This window comes from Notolepis coatsorum, assembly GCF_963971535.1.
Source record: "Notolepis coatsorum genome assembly, contig: SCAFFOLD_799, whole genome shotgun sequence".
Taxonomy (NCBI): domain Eukaryota; kingdom Metazoa; phylum Chordata; class Actinopteri; order Aulopiformes; family Paralepididae; genus Notolepis; species Notolepis coatsorum.
The window spans coordinates 17,203-31,517 of NW_028170159.1; the positions used below are offsets into that span (position 1 = coordinate 17,203).

The following is a 14,315-nucleotide window of genomic DNA, read 5'->3' on the forward strand; positions in this document are numbered from 1 at the left end:
GGAGGATTTGTTTCTCTTATATATATTATTCAATGTGTTGTAAACTGTGTTGCGATTCTTGTTGAATCTTTGGATTTCCAGACATCTCAACCTACTGTAAATCCTGCCCACAATGTGGAACCTACTTCCGGTACCAAGAGTGGAAAGAAGGTTTACATAACTTTAATGACCATGCCATACTCGCTCTCCCTTTATGCATCACCATTCGGAACCTGCTACAGGTAATGTTTGATAAAATCTTCTTTGAAATATTGGGTTAGTTTACAAATGAATTGCTACAGTACATTTGTTTTTTCCATAATATTTTTCTCTCTAAGGTCCATACTGCAGTGAGCAGAGTGGTCGAATATTTGGAGTTGACCACAGGTGTACAGTACCCCTCTGCTGATACAGTGCTCCATGGTTATCTCCACTTTGAAGCCCTCACAGCACATGCGTATGAATATTCCTGCATACGCTGTGGTGATCATCCACCTGCAGTAATCATGGACCTCCATAAGAAGGGCGTGTTCCATTTGTCAGGTAAGAATGCTTTCATGGAATACAGATTTATGTGAATTGCAGACCGGGATTACTCTCAGAAGTTACAATATTTCATCCTTGTTTGTTTAGTGAGTGACCTTCCACAACCTCCTGAGAACTTCAATGGAGAGGTCGACATACAACTTTTTTGGGAGGCACTTTCAATGGAAAGGATCTGCCGAGGATTTGTAACAAGTAATGCAAGACAATACTAATGAGCACTTAGTTAAAATGCTGGACCTTTTCCAATTACAAATGTGACAACCACATGGAGATAGATACATGTTGTGGTATATTTATCAAGATGTCACTTCACTTACAACTCTTTAATTTATTGACGTTCTTCTTGTCCTTTTATAAAGGTCAAAAAAACAATCCATTATATGTTCCACCAACTTTCCACTATTGGGCACCTTGGATCGGAGAAAGAACACGAGGCTGTAACAAAGTCATTAATACGGAATTTCGAAAAGTCCATCCAGCAAAACCAGCTGAAGCTGAGGTGCGGGAACTAACAGTCTCAGAAGACCGGCTGACAGAAGAACTGTATAAGCAGAAGGTAAAAATAATTTGGTTTTCCTTTTAGGAGTGAATTAATTTATTTTCCCTTTTCGGAGCGAATTAACGCCATGATTCCACTTTAAAACATGCAGCTCTCCATACATATTAACATATTTTATTTTGTAGGTTGAAGTGATTCGCACATTATGTAGGGAGTGTGCGCTGGATTCATCTGGATCACGCACTGATCTCCTCCTGAGATTGTCTGGTGAAATGAAGTCGAGGGAGGCATACGACAAGGTGTTCCAAAATATCTGGGCTGCGTCAGGTATGTTTTAAAAATTTAACACCATACATGTACAAGCTACTATTACTGATAGTTTTCTTCTGATTAATATTATCTCTGAGGGTGAAAACACACTAGTTTATCTTTTTAAAAACTGTTGAATACTTTTTTTATATATTTCAGGTGGTTACGCTGTGATTATGTGTCCATGTGGCATCGTATACAGTATTAAATTTAACCTTCGAGCGGAAAGCCCACGTGACTTCACAGATCTTCTCCTCTCTTGGAAACACATGCCAAACATTGTGATCTATGACTTTGCACGTGGACTGGCAACACACATGAATCTGAGAGAACCGCAGATATTGCCTTTTAAGCCTTTTGAGGGAAGGCTATCTGCACCAACTCCAGAGAACATACAGCAGGCCAAAGAGGGAAAGCTGAAGGTGTCACTACTTTGGCTGGAGACTAAAAAACTGATCCCAGACAGTGGTGGCCATCCAATAACCGGTTCAGCAGAGCATTATGCTCTCTATGACAGATTCCATGAAGATAATACAAAGGATGACCGTGATGCTCTGCGGAAGCTTTGCCTGGTCCCGCAGCTTGCTGGAAAAATTAACAGTCAAGTAGCAGAACAATTGTTTGCAAGGATGAAGAAAAACAACTACTTCCTAAACATGAGTTTGCCATCGACCCATCTATTCCTCATGAGGAACATCATCCACCATGATAACGTGAACAGAAACAAGCGCACTCTGGACAACTTCAAAAAGGCTTTTGGATCTAATGATGTAACAATGAACATCCACAGCCAGGCAGTATTGGGTAACTTTCCAAAATTTTGTTTTGCTATGCAATTATATCAAAATGCAACACATTAATCCCAGTATTGTTGAAATATTTTATATTTTATTTTTAGGAAACCCAGTATTGTCAGACACATCTGCCACTGCTCCAATGGTCACTGATGAACCACTTGGTGAGTAATGGGGTGAAGGTGGGGGTCAGGGTCAGGAATTTCTTGCACTTGATGATTTTGATTTTTTAAACATGCCTTCACATGAATGACTGGAAATCTCTATATTTTTTAGTGGCAGCAGCCCCCACTGTGCCCTCCATTATATCAAAATGCAACACATTAATCCCAGTATTGTTGAAATATTTTTTTTATTTTTATGAAATCCAGTATTGTCAGACACATCTGCCACTGCTCCAATGGTCACTGATGAACCACTTGGTGAGTAATGGGGTGAAGGTGGGGGTCAGGGTCAGGAATTTCTTGCACTTGATGATTTCGATTTTTTTAAACATGCCTTCACATGAATGACTGGAAATCTCTTATCTTTTTTAGTGGCCACAGTGGCAGCAGCCCCCACTGTGCCCTCCATAACGGCAGAAACAAGGATTTTCTGGGATGAGGAATGGAATTCTACCCAGGACCAACTGGTAAGCTAATCAATCCAAATATAAATTTGTATTCAAAGTGTACAGTATAAAAATAAATAAATTGGTAATAACTGATTATAATTAATAACTGTTATTCACAGCTCGATTACGTGCTGGACAAGACACGGCCAGTCACAGAATATATTGTCAAAGAAGGACCCATATGTCTGATGCGTGAAGAATTCTGCAGCCTGGGATTGCTAAGAGACGTTGATTCATCTGTGAGTATTGGGTAATAGGTGAACACAAGGAAGGGCTTGAAAGCATATTTGCTTTTAAGCTTTTTCGCTCATTTTTGTTTCTTGCAGATCGGGAATGCCTGCATGGCAATCATTAAAGAACTAGCTCTGCTACAAGTAAGTAAATCTATACAGAATACTATAGCAGAAATGAAACATAATGCAATTGTTTATGCTTTGTTATACCATTTGTCTTTCAATGTTATTTATTCCCTAGGGCAAAGACATATATATAGAGGACATGTTCGTAGTTCCTACATGGAAGATTACACCACCCAACATGCATGACTTTCCAGTAAGTCGGTGTACATAAACTAACAAAGTAAAAAAATAAATTGCTGTTACAAATATTAATGCCGTTAAAAATGTAGTTATGTATAATGATGACTTTTTTCATTTATGTTAGGTATATCTACACATGAAAGACTTCTTAGTCTTCCCAGCTTGGACCAACACATATGGGCCAGACCACTACGTTCTCTGTGTAAGGCTATGTTACTGTCATTAGATGATATGGTTATTGGGCAGTTTGAATAATGTGTATTCAAACTAACAACTATGAAATACAGCTCTACTCCTTGTCCTAATGACTGTGAAACTGTTGTGCAACTATTGACCCAAACTAATGACCCATTACCAAATTATAGATCATGCGGCCATTGCGGAGACAGTTGTTCTTCTTGGACTCGCTGTACGCAAACCATCCATACGGGTTTGCAGATGCGGATTACAGAGTCCTGTTTAGGTTGTCAGATAAGACATATTGCTTGCCAAGTTCATATAAAATTACGTTATGGTTGGGTATCAATAACTGAGTACTGAGTGGTACTGGTTCCAACATGTATAATACCAGAAAACTATTGCTTTTAGGAAGTAGCAATGTTTTGAAAAAGAAATTTTGGCACCACAATGGAAACAAATTAAACCATACCCAACCCTAATGGTTTGGCTACTTTCCTATAGCCTCTGGTTTTGCTATGTTGTACCAATGTGGTGGTGGTGGTTGTCACATCTATCTTCTCTCAATAATTATATATTTCTGGGGCGGCTAGGTGGTGCAGTGGGCAAGGCGCTCACCACCAATGCAGGAGACGCTGGGTTTGAGCCCAGCTCTCCGCATTGCTATCAGCTTGGCTGGTCGTTCGTACTAATACAATTGGCAGTATTAGGGGGTGGGAAGCTGATGGGTGGGGATCGGACATTGTGGACAGCGACTCCTACAGGTCGGTTGGTGCGCCTGCGCAGCAGAATCAGGAAGCGACGGGGGCGGCGTGTCCCTCCCACGCAGACCCCCGACGCTGAAAGATTGCGCTGTGCAGGTGAAAAGATGCAACGGCTGCCTCCTCGAGTACCGGAGGGGACACGTGATGTAAGGCTTCGTCCACATTGCAGCCGGCTTGTGGGAGGCATGGCCTAACAGCGTTCGAGACAGGGGAGGGTAGAATTGGACGATACGAAATTGGGATGGGAGAAAAATAGAAAATGGGAGAAAAAAGTAGATAAAGAAATAAGATTTATATATTTCTCTATAGAAATCTAGCACACCAAATTGCCCCTGGGCCCTGGACCGAAGAAACTGGGGCTGATCTGGACCTACCACGTCAGCTCAATGGAAATGACTGTGGGGTTTTTATGATTATGGTAAGGTCTATTTTTTTGTTAATAATTACATGCCGGCTTTTGTCAACATTATGATAAATATTGATTTCCGCTTTCTCTGTTCCAGTACACCCTGTCCATAGTCCTGAACACAGGGTTTGAGTTCCGTGAGGTAAGTTAGAATACCATTTAACCACAGAACAATTAACAGAGTTCAAATAATGTTTATTTTGCACCATACTATTCATCTGGAAGAGAATAGATAGATAGAATGGAAATCACACATATGCATTTGATCACAATATGAACAGGTATACATTTATCCATTTACCAATATGATTCTAATAAACACAATAAAGCCATAGGCTTTTCTATTGCATCTCACTGACTGGGACGATGTCTGTAGGACTCACCCTGGTGGCATGTCCGTGTACATCCCTTACCATGTTAAAATATCCACTAAGATATTGAGGGACAGTATTCCAGAGTATCCTGTGTGTCATGTTGAGTTTTAATTGAGAGACCCTCTCCTCAACCCTGAGCCATTTTGAGGCTGTTAAAAAATGTGTCTGTAAGGTGAGTCCTGGGATGGAGTTTTAAAATCATTCTAACTAATTTGTTCTGAGCTGTCTGTAGCCTACCTTTCAGTGCTACTGTGATGCCAGTGTACCAGGAGGAGCATGCATAGTCATAATGACATTGGATCAGTGCCCCTGCCAGGACTTCCATTGCTGACCTGTTAATATAGGTGGACACTCTACAGAGACATTTTATTCTCTGATTGATCTTTGTGACCACCTTTTGTGCCATGCTCACCCCTGATAAGGTGTTGTCCAAAACACATCCTATGTGACTTCCTCCTTTGCTGTTAACTCGATATCTCCTACCACTACCTTGAACCCAGGAGACCTCTTAAGTCGTATGGCCGAAGGAATACATTATGGACTAAAGATGATCCTCGTCACTCTAATCTCTTTCAGATGGACATGCCTTTGATCCGCAAGTGGTGGTGTCTCTTTCTAATGGAACGTTTCCAAATAGAAGGGTATGACAGCCCTGACCAATACGTTTATTCATTTTGGTAACACTTAATTTATAGGGTCACTGGCAGAAGATGTAAAACATCTGAAACTTAATGGAGCATTTGTTGGATGCATAAATTAACACCTGCATTCTATCAGTATAACATCATTAAAAAGATATACGGCCATAGCCTTTTCCTATCCAATACTTAAGATTAATGTTGTTGTTTTGAAGGTGTGGCCAGATGTTTGCCTTCTGGACCAATGAAGCCAGAGGGTTGCTTAAGGGAAACCATACCCCGGTGTACAGACTCCCACGCGGGAGTGGGAGCACTACGCAACTTCCAGCCCATGTGCAGGCAGCCATTGACCGCTCTGCAGAGGAGAAGAGACTGGTGGACTTCATTGTCCAATCACAGAACGCTGAACAGCATTTGGTGGTATTTTGCAAATTTTCATATTTGATCTCAAAGTAACGCTTCACCTTTAGGGTCTTTAGGAATATGATCAATTTACATAATTTAACTATGCCTCAAATTTTGTACTGTATCTTTTGAATGAATGTACAGTACGTTGACATTTCATGCCTGTTTTGATTCACATAACCACCACACAAAGCACTGGTTCTATTGTCACAAAATTGTTGTCAGGATGTACTCAACGGGAAGGCGAAATACTTCCACCAGAAGTCCGCTGAGGTCCCCGTCTACCTCTCCACTGAGGAACACCAAAACACCCTCTTCAGGCATCTTGGGGTCATATTGCACAAAACATCACCTCTGGTGGAATTCACAGATGAAGTGAAGTTCATCCTGGATGTTCTGTTTCCGGAGGTAGGGATAATCATGGCTGCTCCTGCACTTTCAAAACATATATAAAGAGGTTGCCTGCAATAGTGCCACTTGTGTATGTAATCATATAATGGTTTGCTGTTTTGTATTGGTAGACTGGATCAGATAATTTTTTTTATTATTATTAAATTACATACTTTCTTTTGGTAGGCTATCATTCATGGCCTTGCCCTGCATAAGAAGACGCCATTGCTGCAGGCTGAACAACTCTTCCTAATAGGTCCATCTGTACATCACAGGTGAGAGTAGAGAATGTAAATATATATATATCCTTTTCAATGTTTCTGTCAACAAAGTTGTGATTTTTATGTCTACTATTTCAGTGAACGGGAGGAATTTGAAAGGAAGATTGCAAAGAGATGGAAGCAAACGGGTGAATGTTGAAAGGTATTTTTCGGTTGGTTGTTGGCGTTTTGGTTTAGCCTGCTGCACTGCTGCTATAGCTCTTATCTCTCTCTCTCCTGCAGGGAGATGAGTACCTGGGCACCGGATACCCTTCCCCCAGCTGGTGGAACAGCTTCATACCGCCTGGCCTGCAGTGCTGAACCTTCTGAGTGACTGACTCCTCCTGCCCCCTCGGGGCATACGGCCCTGAGCTATTGTCTTGTATCTCACCCTGTATCCATACGCTTGCAGTCTTAACGCCTGCCCCGTCTCCCTGTCTCCCTGTGAGTTGCTGTCCCGGAGTAATGACCGGAGTGTTTTCTATGTCATCAGTGTTGTCGGGTGTCATCAGTGTTGTCGGGTGTAGTGTTGTCGGGTGTCATCAGTGTTGTCTGGTGTCATCGGGTGTCATCAGTGTTGTCGGGTGTAGTGTTGTCGGGTGTCATCAGTGTTGTCGGGTGTCATCAGTGTTGTCTGGTGTCATCGGGTGTCATCAGTGTTGTCGGGTGTCATCAGTGTTGTCGGGTGTCATCAGTGTTGTCGGGTGTCATCAGTGTTGTCGGGTGTCATCAGTGTTGTCGGGTGTCATCAGTGTTGTCGGGTGTAGTGTTGTCGGGTGTCATCAGTGTTGTCGGGTGTCATCAGTGTTGTCGGGTGTCATCAGTGTTGTCGGGTGTCATCAGTGTTGTCGGGTGTCATCAGTGTTGTCGGGTGTCATCAGTGTTGTCTTGTGTCATCAGTGTTGTCGGGTGTCATCAGTGTTGTCTTGTGTCATCAGTGTTGTCTTGTGTCATCAGTGTTGTCGGGTGTCATCAGTGTTGTCTTGTGTCATCAGTGTTGTCGGGTGTCATCAGTGTTGTCTTGTGTCATCAGTGTTGTCTTGTGTCATCAGTGTTGTCTTGTGTCATCAGTGTTGTCTTGTGTCATCAGTGTTGTCTTGTGTCATCAGTGTTGTCGGGTGTCATCAGTGTTGTCTTGTGTCATCAGTGTTGTCTTGTGTCATCAGTGTTGTCTTGTGTCATCAGTGTTGTCTTGTGTCATCAGTGTTGTCTTGTGTCATCAGTGTTGTCGGGTGTCATCAGTGTTGTCGGGTGTCATCAGTGTTGTCGGGTGTCATCAGTGTTGTCGGGTGTCATCAGTGTTGTCGGGTGTCATCAGTGTTGTCGGGTGTCATCAGTGTTGAGGATTTTTGTAGTATATTTAGACAGTATTAGCAGCAGCAGCGTTTAGGAGTATTTTTTTTTTAGTTTTTTGTAGTATTTTTGACCATTCGTTTAGCAAATATGAGTCGGCGTGTGTGTGGCGCTTCCCTGTGGGACAAGGAGTTTGTAGGAGATGATGAAATGGCTGAGTTCCTCGGTGAGACTTCTCCATCCAAAGTAGATGATTCGGATGATTCAGACTATGAATGGTCAGCCGTGGTCAACAACAGCCAGAGGTATGTATTGCTTTTGTCGATAGATGAGCAGTGTTTTATATGTACAATCAATGTCAATGTGTGTGCCATTTATGTGCAGATATGATGAGCAGGCAGCCTGCTCCAGCTTTGGGTGTACTGTACACTACAGGTTAACCCTTTACTATCACACAACCAAGGGTTAACCTTCTGTAGTGTGGCAGTGAAAGGGTTAACCTGCTGTCGTGTGGCAGTGAAAAGGGTTAACAATTGTGTGTATTGAGCCGTACTGTATTGTACCCATTCTGCAATCTGTTAAATAAAGTTGTCATTAATTCATTCAGGCTTTCCCACGCCAGAAGAATGGTGGAGTGCTCCTTTGGCATCATGGCGGCTCAGTGGAGGCTGTATAGGAGGGTGCTGGGTGTGTCTCCAGAGGTTGCGGAGAAAGTTGTGAAAGCAACATGTATGCTCCACAACTTCATGAGGTAGGCTATATATAAATATCTGTATGTCATAAATGTCCTGATAAATTGAAAATGGGGGACCCTGATGTAAACAAGATGAAAGTCTTTCATCCCCTTAACAGTTGTTTGTATTGAGCTATCCCCTTAACAGTTGTTTGTATTGAGCTGTACTGTATTGTACCCATTCTGCAATTAATAATGTTTTCAATCAATCAATCAATCAATCAATCAGGTGGGACGATGGATCTGTGCCAGTGCCTGTGGTGCCAGCAGAGCAGGTGCCCAGGCCCTCAGAAGGATGGGAAGCAACAACGCCACCAGAGAGGCCATTACTGTCAGGGAAACCTTCACTGGGTACTTCTCAGCTGCTCAGCTGCAGGATAGGTGCCATGGCAGAATGGGATCATCTGAGGACCTCCTACTCCTACCTCCCGTATTCACCCAAAGGCTCTTTTCAGAGCCACCCAAAGGCTCTTTTCAGAGCCACCTACTTTGTGTTGAGAGAGTTGTTCCCATGCTCAACCAAGATTGTCCTTGTACAATAACTATTTATTACCAACAATTTTGTATAAATGTTATTCATAACTAGCATAATGTTTTGGCTATTACGATGCAAATCAAGATTAAACTTTGACCAATGCATATATACATATTACAATTATGGGCACAGATACATTTAGACATTGAATTGATTATTAGAACAGTGCATATTTATTTTATTTACAGATCATCAAAGGCACAGGTAAATTAAACTGATTACAATTAAATTAAATCATTAAAAACAAGTAAACCTAAAAACAATTGAACTGATTACAATAAAACAAAGAACCTACAACTCAACTGGAAACTGAGCCTCATGCAAAACCTGCTGGATTTTCATTCTGACAAGTGAATTCTTTTCAAAAAAGGAGGTAGGGACCGCACTCAGAATATCGTTGTTTTTATTTTCAAGTTGTTATAGCGCACTGCTGTGCACACTGATGAAGGCCGGATGGCTGAAAACGTTTTGTGCGCTATAACAACTTGAAAATAAAAACAACGATATTCTGAGTGCGGTCCCTACCTCCTTTTTTGCAACTTAATTAATGTTGGACTACGCACCTGTCTGAGCGCAGTGGTTACCCCCTTTTTCTACTAAAAGTGAATTATTTTCACCATCAAGTGTGTCCAAAGCTGGCAGCAGGCTCAATAAAAAATGTTCATTGCTGTTTCCTGCTGGTAGGTAGTCAGGCGGGTGGTGGTGGTGGAGGAGGAGCCCTGCCCTGCGGTTATGTCCCCGTGTGCAGCAGGTGGTGGAGCAGCTATCTCCGCTGGTGGTGCAGAGCTGTTATGTCCCCGACGGACGATGGAGGTGCCAGGGACCTCCCTCTGTGGAGCAGGTGGTGGAGCAGCTATCTCCGCTGGTGGTGCAGAGCTGTTATGTCCCCGACGGACGATGGAGGTGCCAGGGACCTCCCTCTGTGCAGCAGGTGGTGGAGCAGCTATCTCCGCTGGTGGTGCAGAGCGGGGCAGTGTTGTGGATGGACCAGGGCCCTCCTCCTCACTGCTCAAACCTTGGGTCGTCTGGGTGACAGACGACAGAATATTTCAGTTTTGGAGATAAAACTAGAATAATTAAATTAAGTTTCCACTTTTTCCAGTTTTCCACAAAATGCCAAAGCTATATATATATATATATATATAGTTTGCCATTTATGTAAACAAACCTGATTACATCAGTGGTATCTCACACACATTCTGTGAATGTTTAACAATAAAAACCTTGTGACTGGAAATGTTATCTATGTCCATCTGTGTTAAATCTCTGTACAGCTTTTGACTAGTTAATATATGATCAACTAGTATACTAGGCAAAGACACTAGGTTACAGTCTGACGGCCTTCTTATAAACAACAGCCAAGGTTGAGGAAGGAGATATGACATTCTGGTCTCTGATGATGAACTGAGCACTTTTCTGTGGGCATGGAAACAGAAATAAACTGTTCTATATTTTTATACAAATTGACTCGATCTGAATTCCTACAGCTTCACTGTTTGGCTCATTGGAATATTCCACAACAACCTTCATCTCCTACTCCCTGCTTGCACTGAAGTGATCAGGCCCTAAAGTCAATTATTACCTCTGACATATATGATGGAGGGAAGCAAGGAGTCCACAGTCTGCTGGCTCTCCATCTCCCTGAAATAGCTGCTGGTCTCCCTGTCTTGCAAGTGTGGCTCTAAAAAACTGAGAATGCTCAAATATTTCCATCTTTTTCTTTCTCCAGCTTCTGCTGCACTCTTCTTCTCTTTGTCAGCCTTTCTATCTTTTCTATATTAGGTCTGGAGTTGCCCTTATTAAAAACTGATTTGGAGTCTTTGGGTAAAGGAGTAACCTTAGCCTCCTTCCATCTCTTTGGACATAGTCCCACTTGTATACATCTATTAATAATATGACACTGGACTTGCTATGATCGTAGCAGTAATTCTCAATAATTTACTATCCAAGTTGTCTGTGCCAGCTAACTTGCTGTCAGGTAGAGCCTGGAGTAACCTTTCAATATCACTAACCTCAACCTGTTGAAAATCAAATGTACACCCTTTATCTTTCATTATGATATTCTTAATTATGTCATTTGATTTTGTATTGTTTGAGATGTGCATTCCCTGCCTGAGCTGAGATATCTTACTTGCATAAAAATCATTAAAATGGTTGGCAATATCACATGGTTTGGTTAGGACAATTCCATATGACTCAACAAAAGGTGTACAGACATTGGATTTTCTACCCATAATTTGATTTAAAACATTCCATAGATTTTTACCATCATTTCTCACATCATATAACCATGGTTTAAAATATTCCCTTTTTCTCACCTTATTTAACTTTGTGACTTGATTACGTAAGGAACGGTACTTTTGTCTGTCATCTGCAGAACTGGAACACACTGATGCTTTTTTGGCTACAGTATGTCTCTCTCATTCATTAAAATTCATTAAAAGCTACTATCTATCCATGGGGCTGATTTGTTTCTGACATAAATAAGTCCAGTGCAACCTCTGGGTCATCCTCACAACATACCTCCTCCCAGTTTATACCCAACATTTCATTAATAAAACCTTCTACATTAAAACTCTTATATGACCGTGAGTGAAATTTCAGGGGAGCTCCCACAGACCGTAGTACAATATATACATACATGAAACACATATAACACTGTACATAACAGAATATTTTAAATAAAGTGCATGATGAGTGGTAACAGTGATTATCAAGTCCAGGTAAGTGCATGGTGCACGTGAGGGGACAGTCAATGAGCGTTTAACAGTCTGACTGCTTGGGGGAAAAAGCTGTTCTTAAATCTTTAACTCTTGGCATGTATGGACCGGTATCTCCTCCCTGAGGGAAGGAGCTGAAAGAGGTGATGTGCTGGGTGAGACTGGTCCTTGATGATACACTTGGAGCGGTGGAGGCAGCGGGAGGTGAAGACGGAGGTGATGTTTGATAGAGGAGTCCCGACAATCCTGCCTGCCGCCTTCACCACCCTCTGTAGAGCCTCTTGCTCTGCCTTTGTGCAGCTGGATAACCACACAGACTTCACACAGACTGTCTGTACAATACTGCTGTAGGCCTATAATACTTATGTAAATAAGTAAGGCAATTGAAATATATCTGCAGTACAGCTCAATACACACAATTGTTAAGGGGATGCAGACCAGAGAAAGACTTCCATCTTGTTTACATCAGGGTCCCCCATTTTCAATTCATCATAAATGTACAGTTCCCTCCCCCTTGTATATATTTACTGTATGTCACAAATGTAACAGTACTGCATGGTCTGCATCCCCTTAACAATTGTGTGTATTGAGCTGTACTGCATTCTGCAATATGTTAATAAAGTTTTCAATCAATCAATCAATCAATCAATAAATCAATCAATCAATCAATCAATCAATCAATCAATCAATCGGTCACTGTACCCATTCTGCAATCTGTTAATAAAGTTTTCAATCAATCAATCAATCAATCAATCAATCAATCAATCGGTCAGGTCACGTGTACCCATTCTACAATCTGTTAATAAAGTTTTCAATCAATCAATCAGGGCCTGTGGTCACGTGTACCCATTCGGCAATCTGTTAATAAAGTTTTCAATCAATCAATCAATCTGTTAATAAAGTTTTCAATCAATCAATCAATCAATCAATGAATCAATCAATCAATCAATCAATCAATCTCGCAGTGCAACGTGACCCAAATCATACGGCAATCTGTTAATAAAGTTTTCAATCAATCAATCAATCAATCCCGCAGTGCAACGTGCAACGTGACCCAAAATCACGTCACCAAAATCAGCCAATGGAAGCGAGGGGTTGCTATGTGCGGGGCTTGTATGTGCGGGGCTTGTAAGCGCTGGTCTGAACGTCTGCAGCTGGATACTATTGGCATCTATGGTCAAAACTAAGTGTGTGAGAAGGGGGGTTATTATGGGCTGCAGCTTTTGGCCACGCCCAGCATGACGCGCTCTCTCAGTCTTCTTTTACGTCCTCAGACAGTATTTATATTCAGAGGGCTTTGCCTTTGCTTGTCATTACTTCTTTTCATTTGTTTGGAACTCATCCCCAGAAGAAAATGTCTGGTCGTGGAAAGGGAGGAAAGGGACTCGGAAAAGGAGGCGCCAAGCGTCACCGTAAAGTTCTCCGTGACAACATCCAGGGAATCACCAAACCCGCCATCCGTCGCCTGGCGCGCCGCGGAGGAGTGAAGCGCATCTCTGGTCTGATCTACGAGGAGACTCGTGGTGTGCTGAAGGTCTTCCTGGAGAACGTGATCCGTGACGCCGTCACCTACACCGAACACGCCAAGAGGAAGACCGTCACAGCCATGGATGTGGTCTATGCTCTGAAGAGACAGGGACGCACTCTGTACGGCTTCGGCGGTTAAACTTCTATTTAATCCAAACTATCCCAAGACCCAAAGGCTCTTTTCAGAGCCACACACATGTTACTAGAATTGAGTCGATTCCATGTTGCGTCTCAGAATATGATTCATCCTTAGCTGCTAGATATGTACGCCTTGGACAATGCACAATTCTATACGTATATATATTTTGACTTGTACAGGACGTGAAAATTGCATACAGATCATTAAAAATGTCTTAAGCCTGAGAAGAGAAGTAGCCTAGTTATGAGGGACGGCTATTTGATCTGAACATATAAAATGCATTAAGATACTAGCTCTTTTGACACTGGTCTGAGTAATACTGTAAATGGACGACAGAACTGGATCTCAAATTCAATTAAAGTTATTTTTGTCAAATACACTACAATACAGGGGCATTGCAGCTAATGACAATTGTGTTTCGAGCTCAGACCCAACAATGGGTAAGATAACATAAAATCAGATTAAATAAAATAGTAAATGATTTAAAGAGTGTCTTACATATAAGTGTATGTGCATAGTGCGTGTGTTCAATTCGTTTTTAAACGGTGTGTCTGTTCAAGGATCTTATTAGAGGCCACGGGACTTTAGGAGCCTTCCTATGTGTTTATGTAAATTAATGAAGGTATTGATTCGACGGCAGAAAATAAAGTGAATATTTGGTTGAAATATTCACAA

General features: G+C 41.9%; 1 protein-coding gene across 1 annotated transcript; it reads left to right on the forward strand.

Annotated features, from left to right (window-relative positions):
- Positions 1 to 13,328: 13,328 nt before the first annotated feature.
- On the forward strand, positions 13,329 to 13,640 carry LOC311248590 (histone H4; the record flags this gene model as incomplete). The annotated part of the gene is made up of 1 exon (XM_084339450.1): positions 13,329 to 13,640. One exon carries the CDS (start codon positions 13,329 to 13,331, stop codon positions 13,638 to 13,640), a length of 312 nt encoding a protein of 103 aa, XP_084195576.1.
- Positions 13,641 to 14,315: the final 675 nt, after the last annotated feature.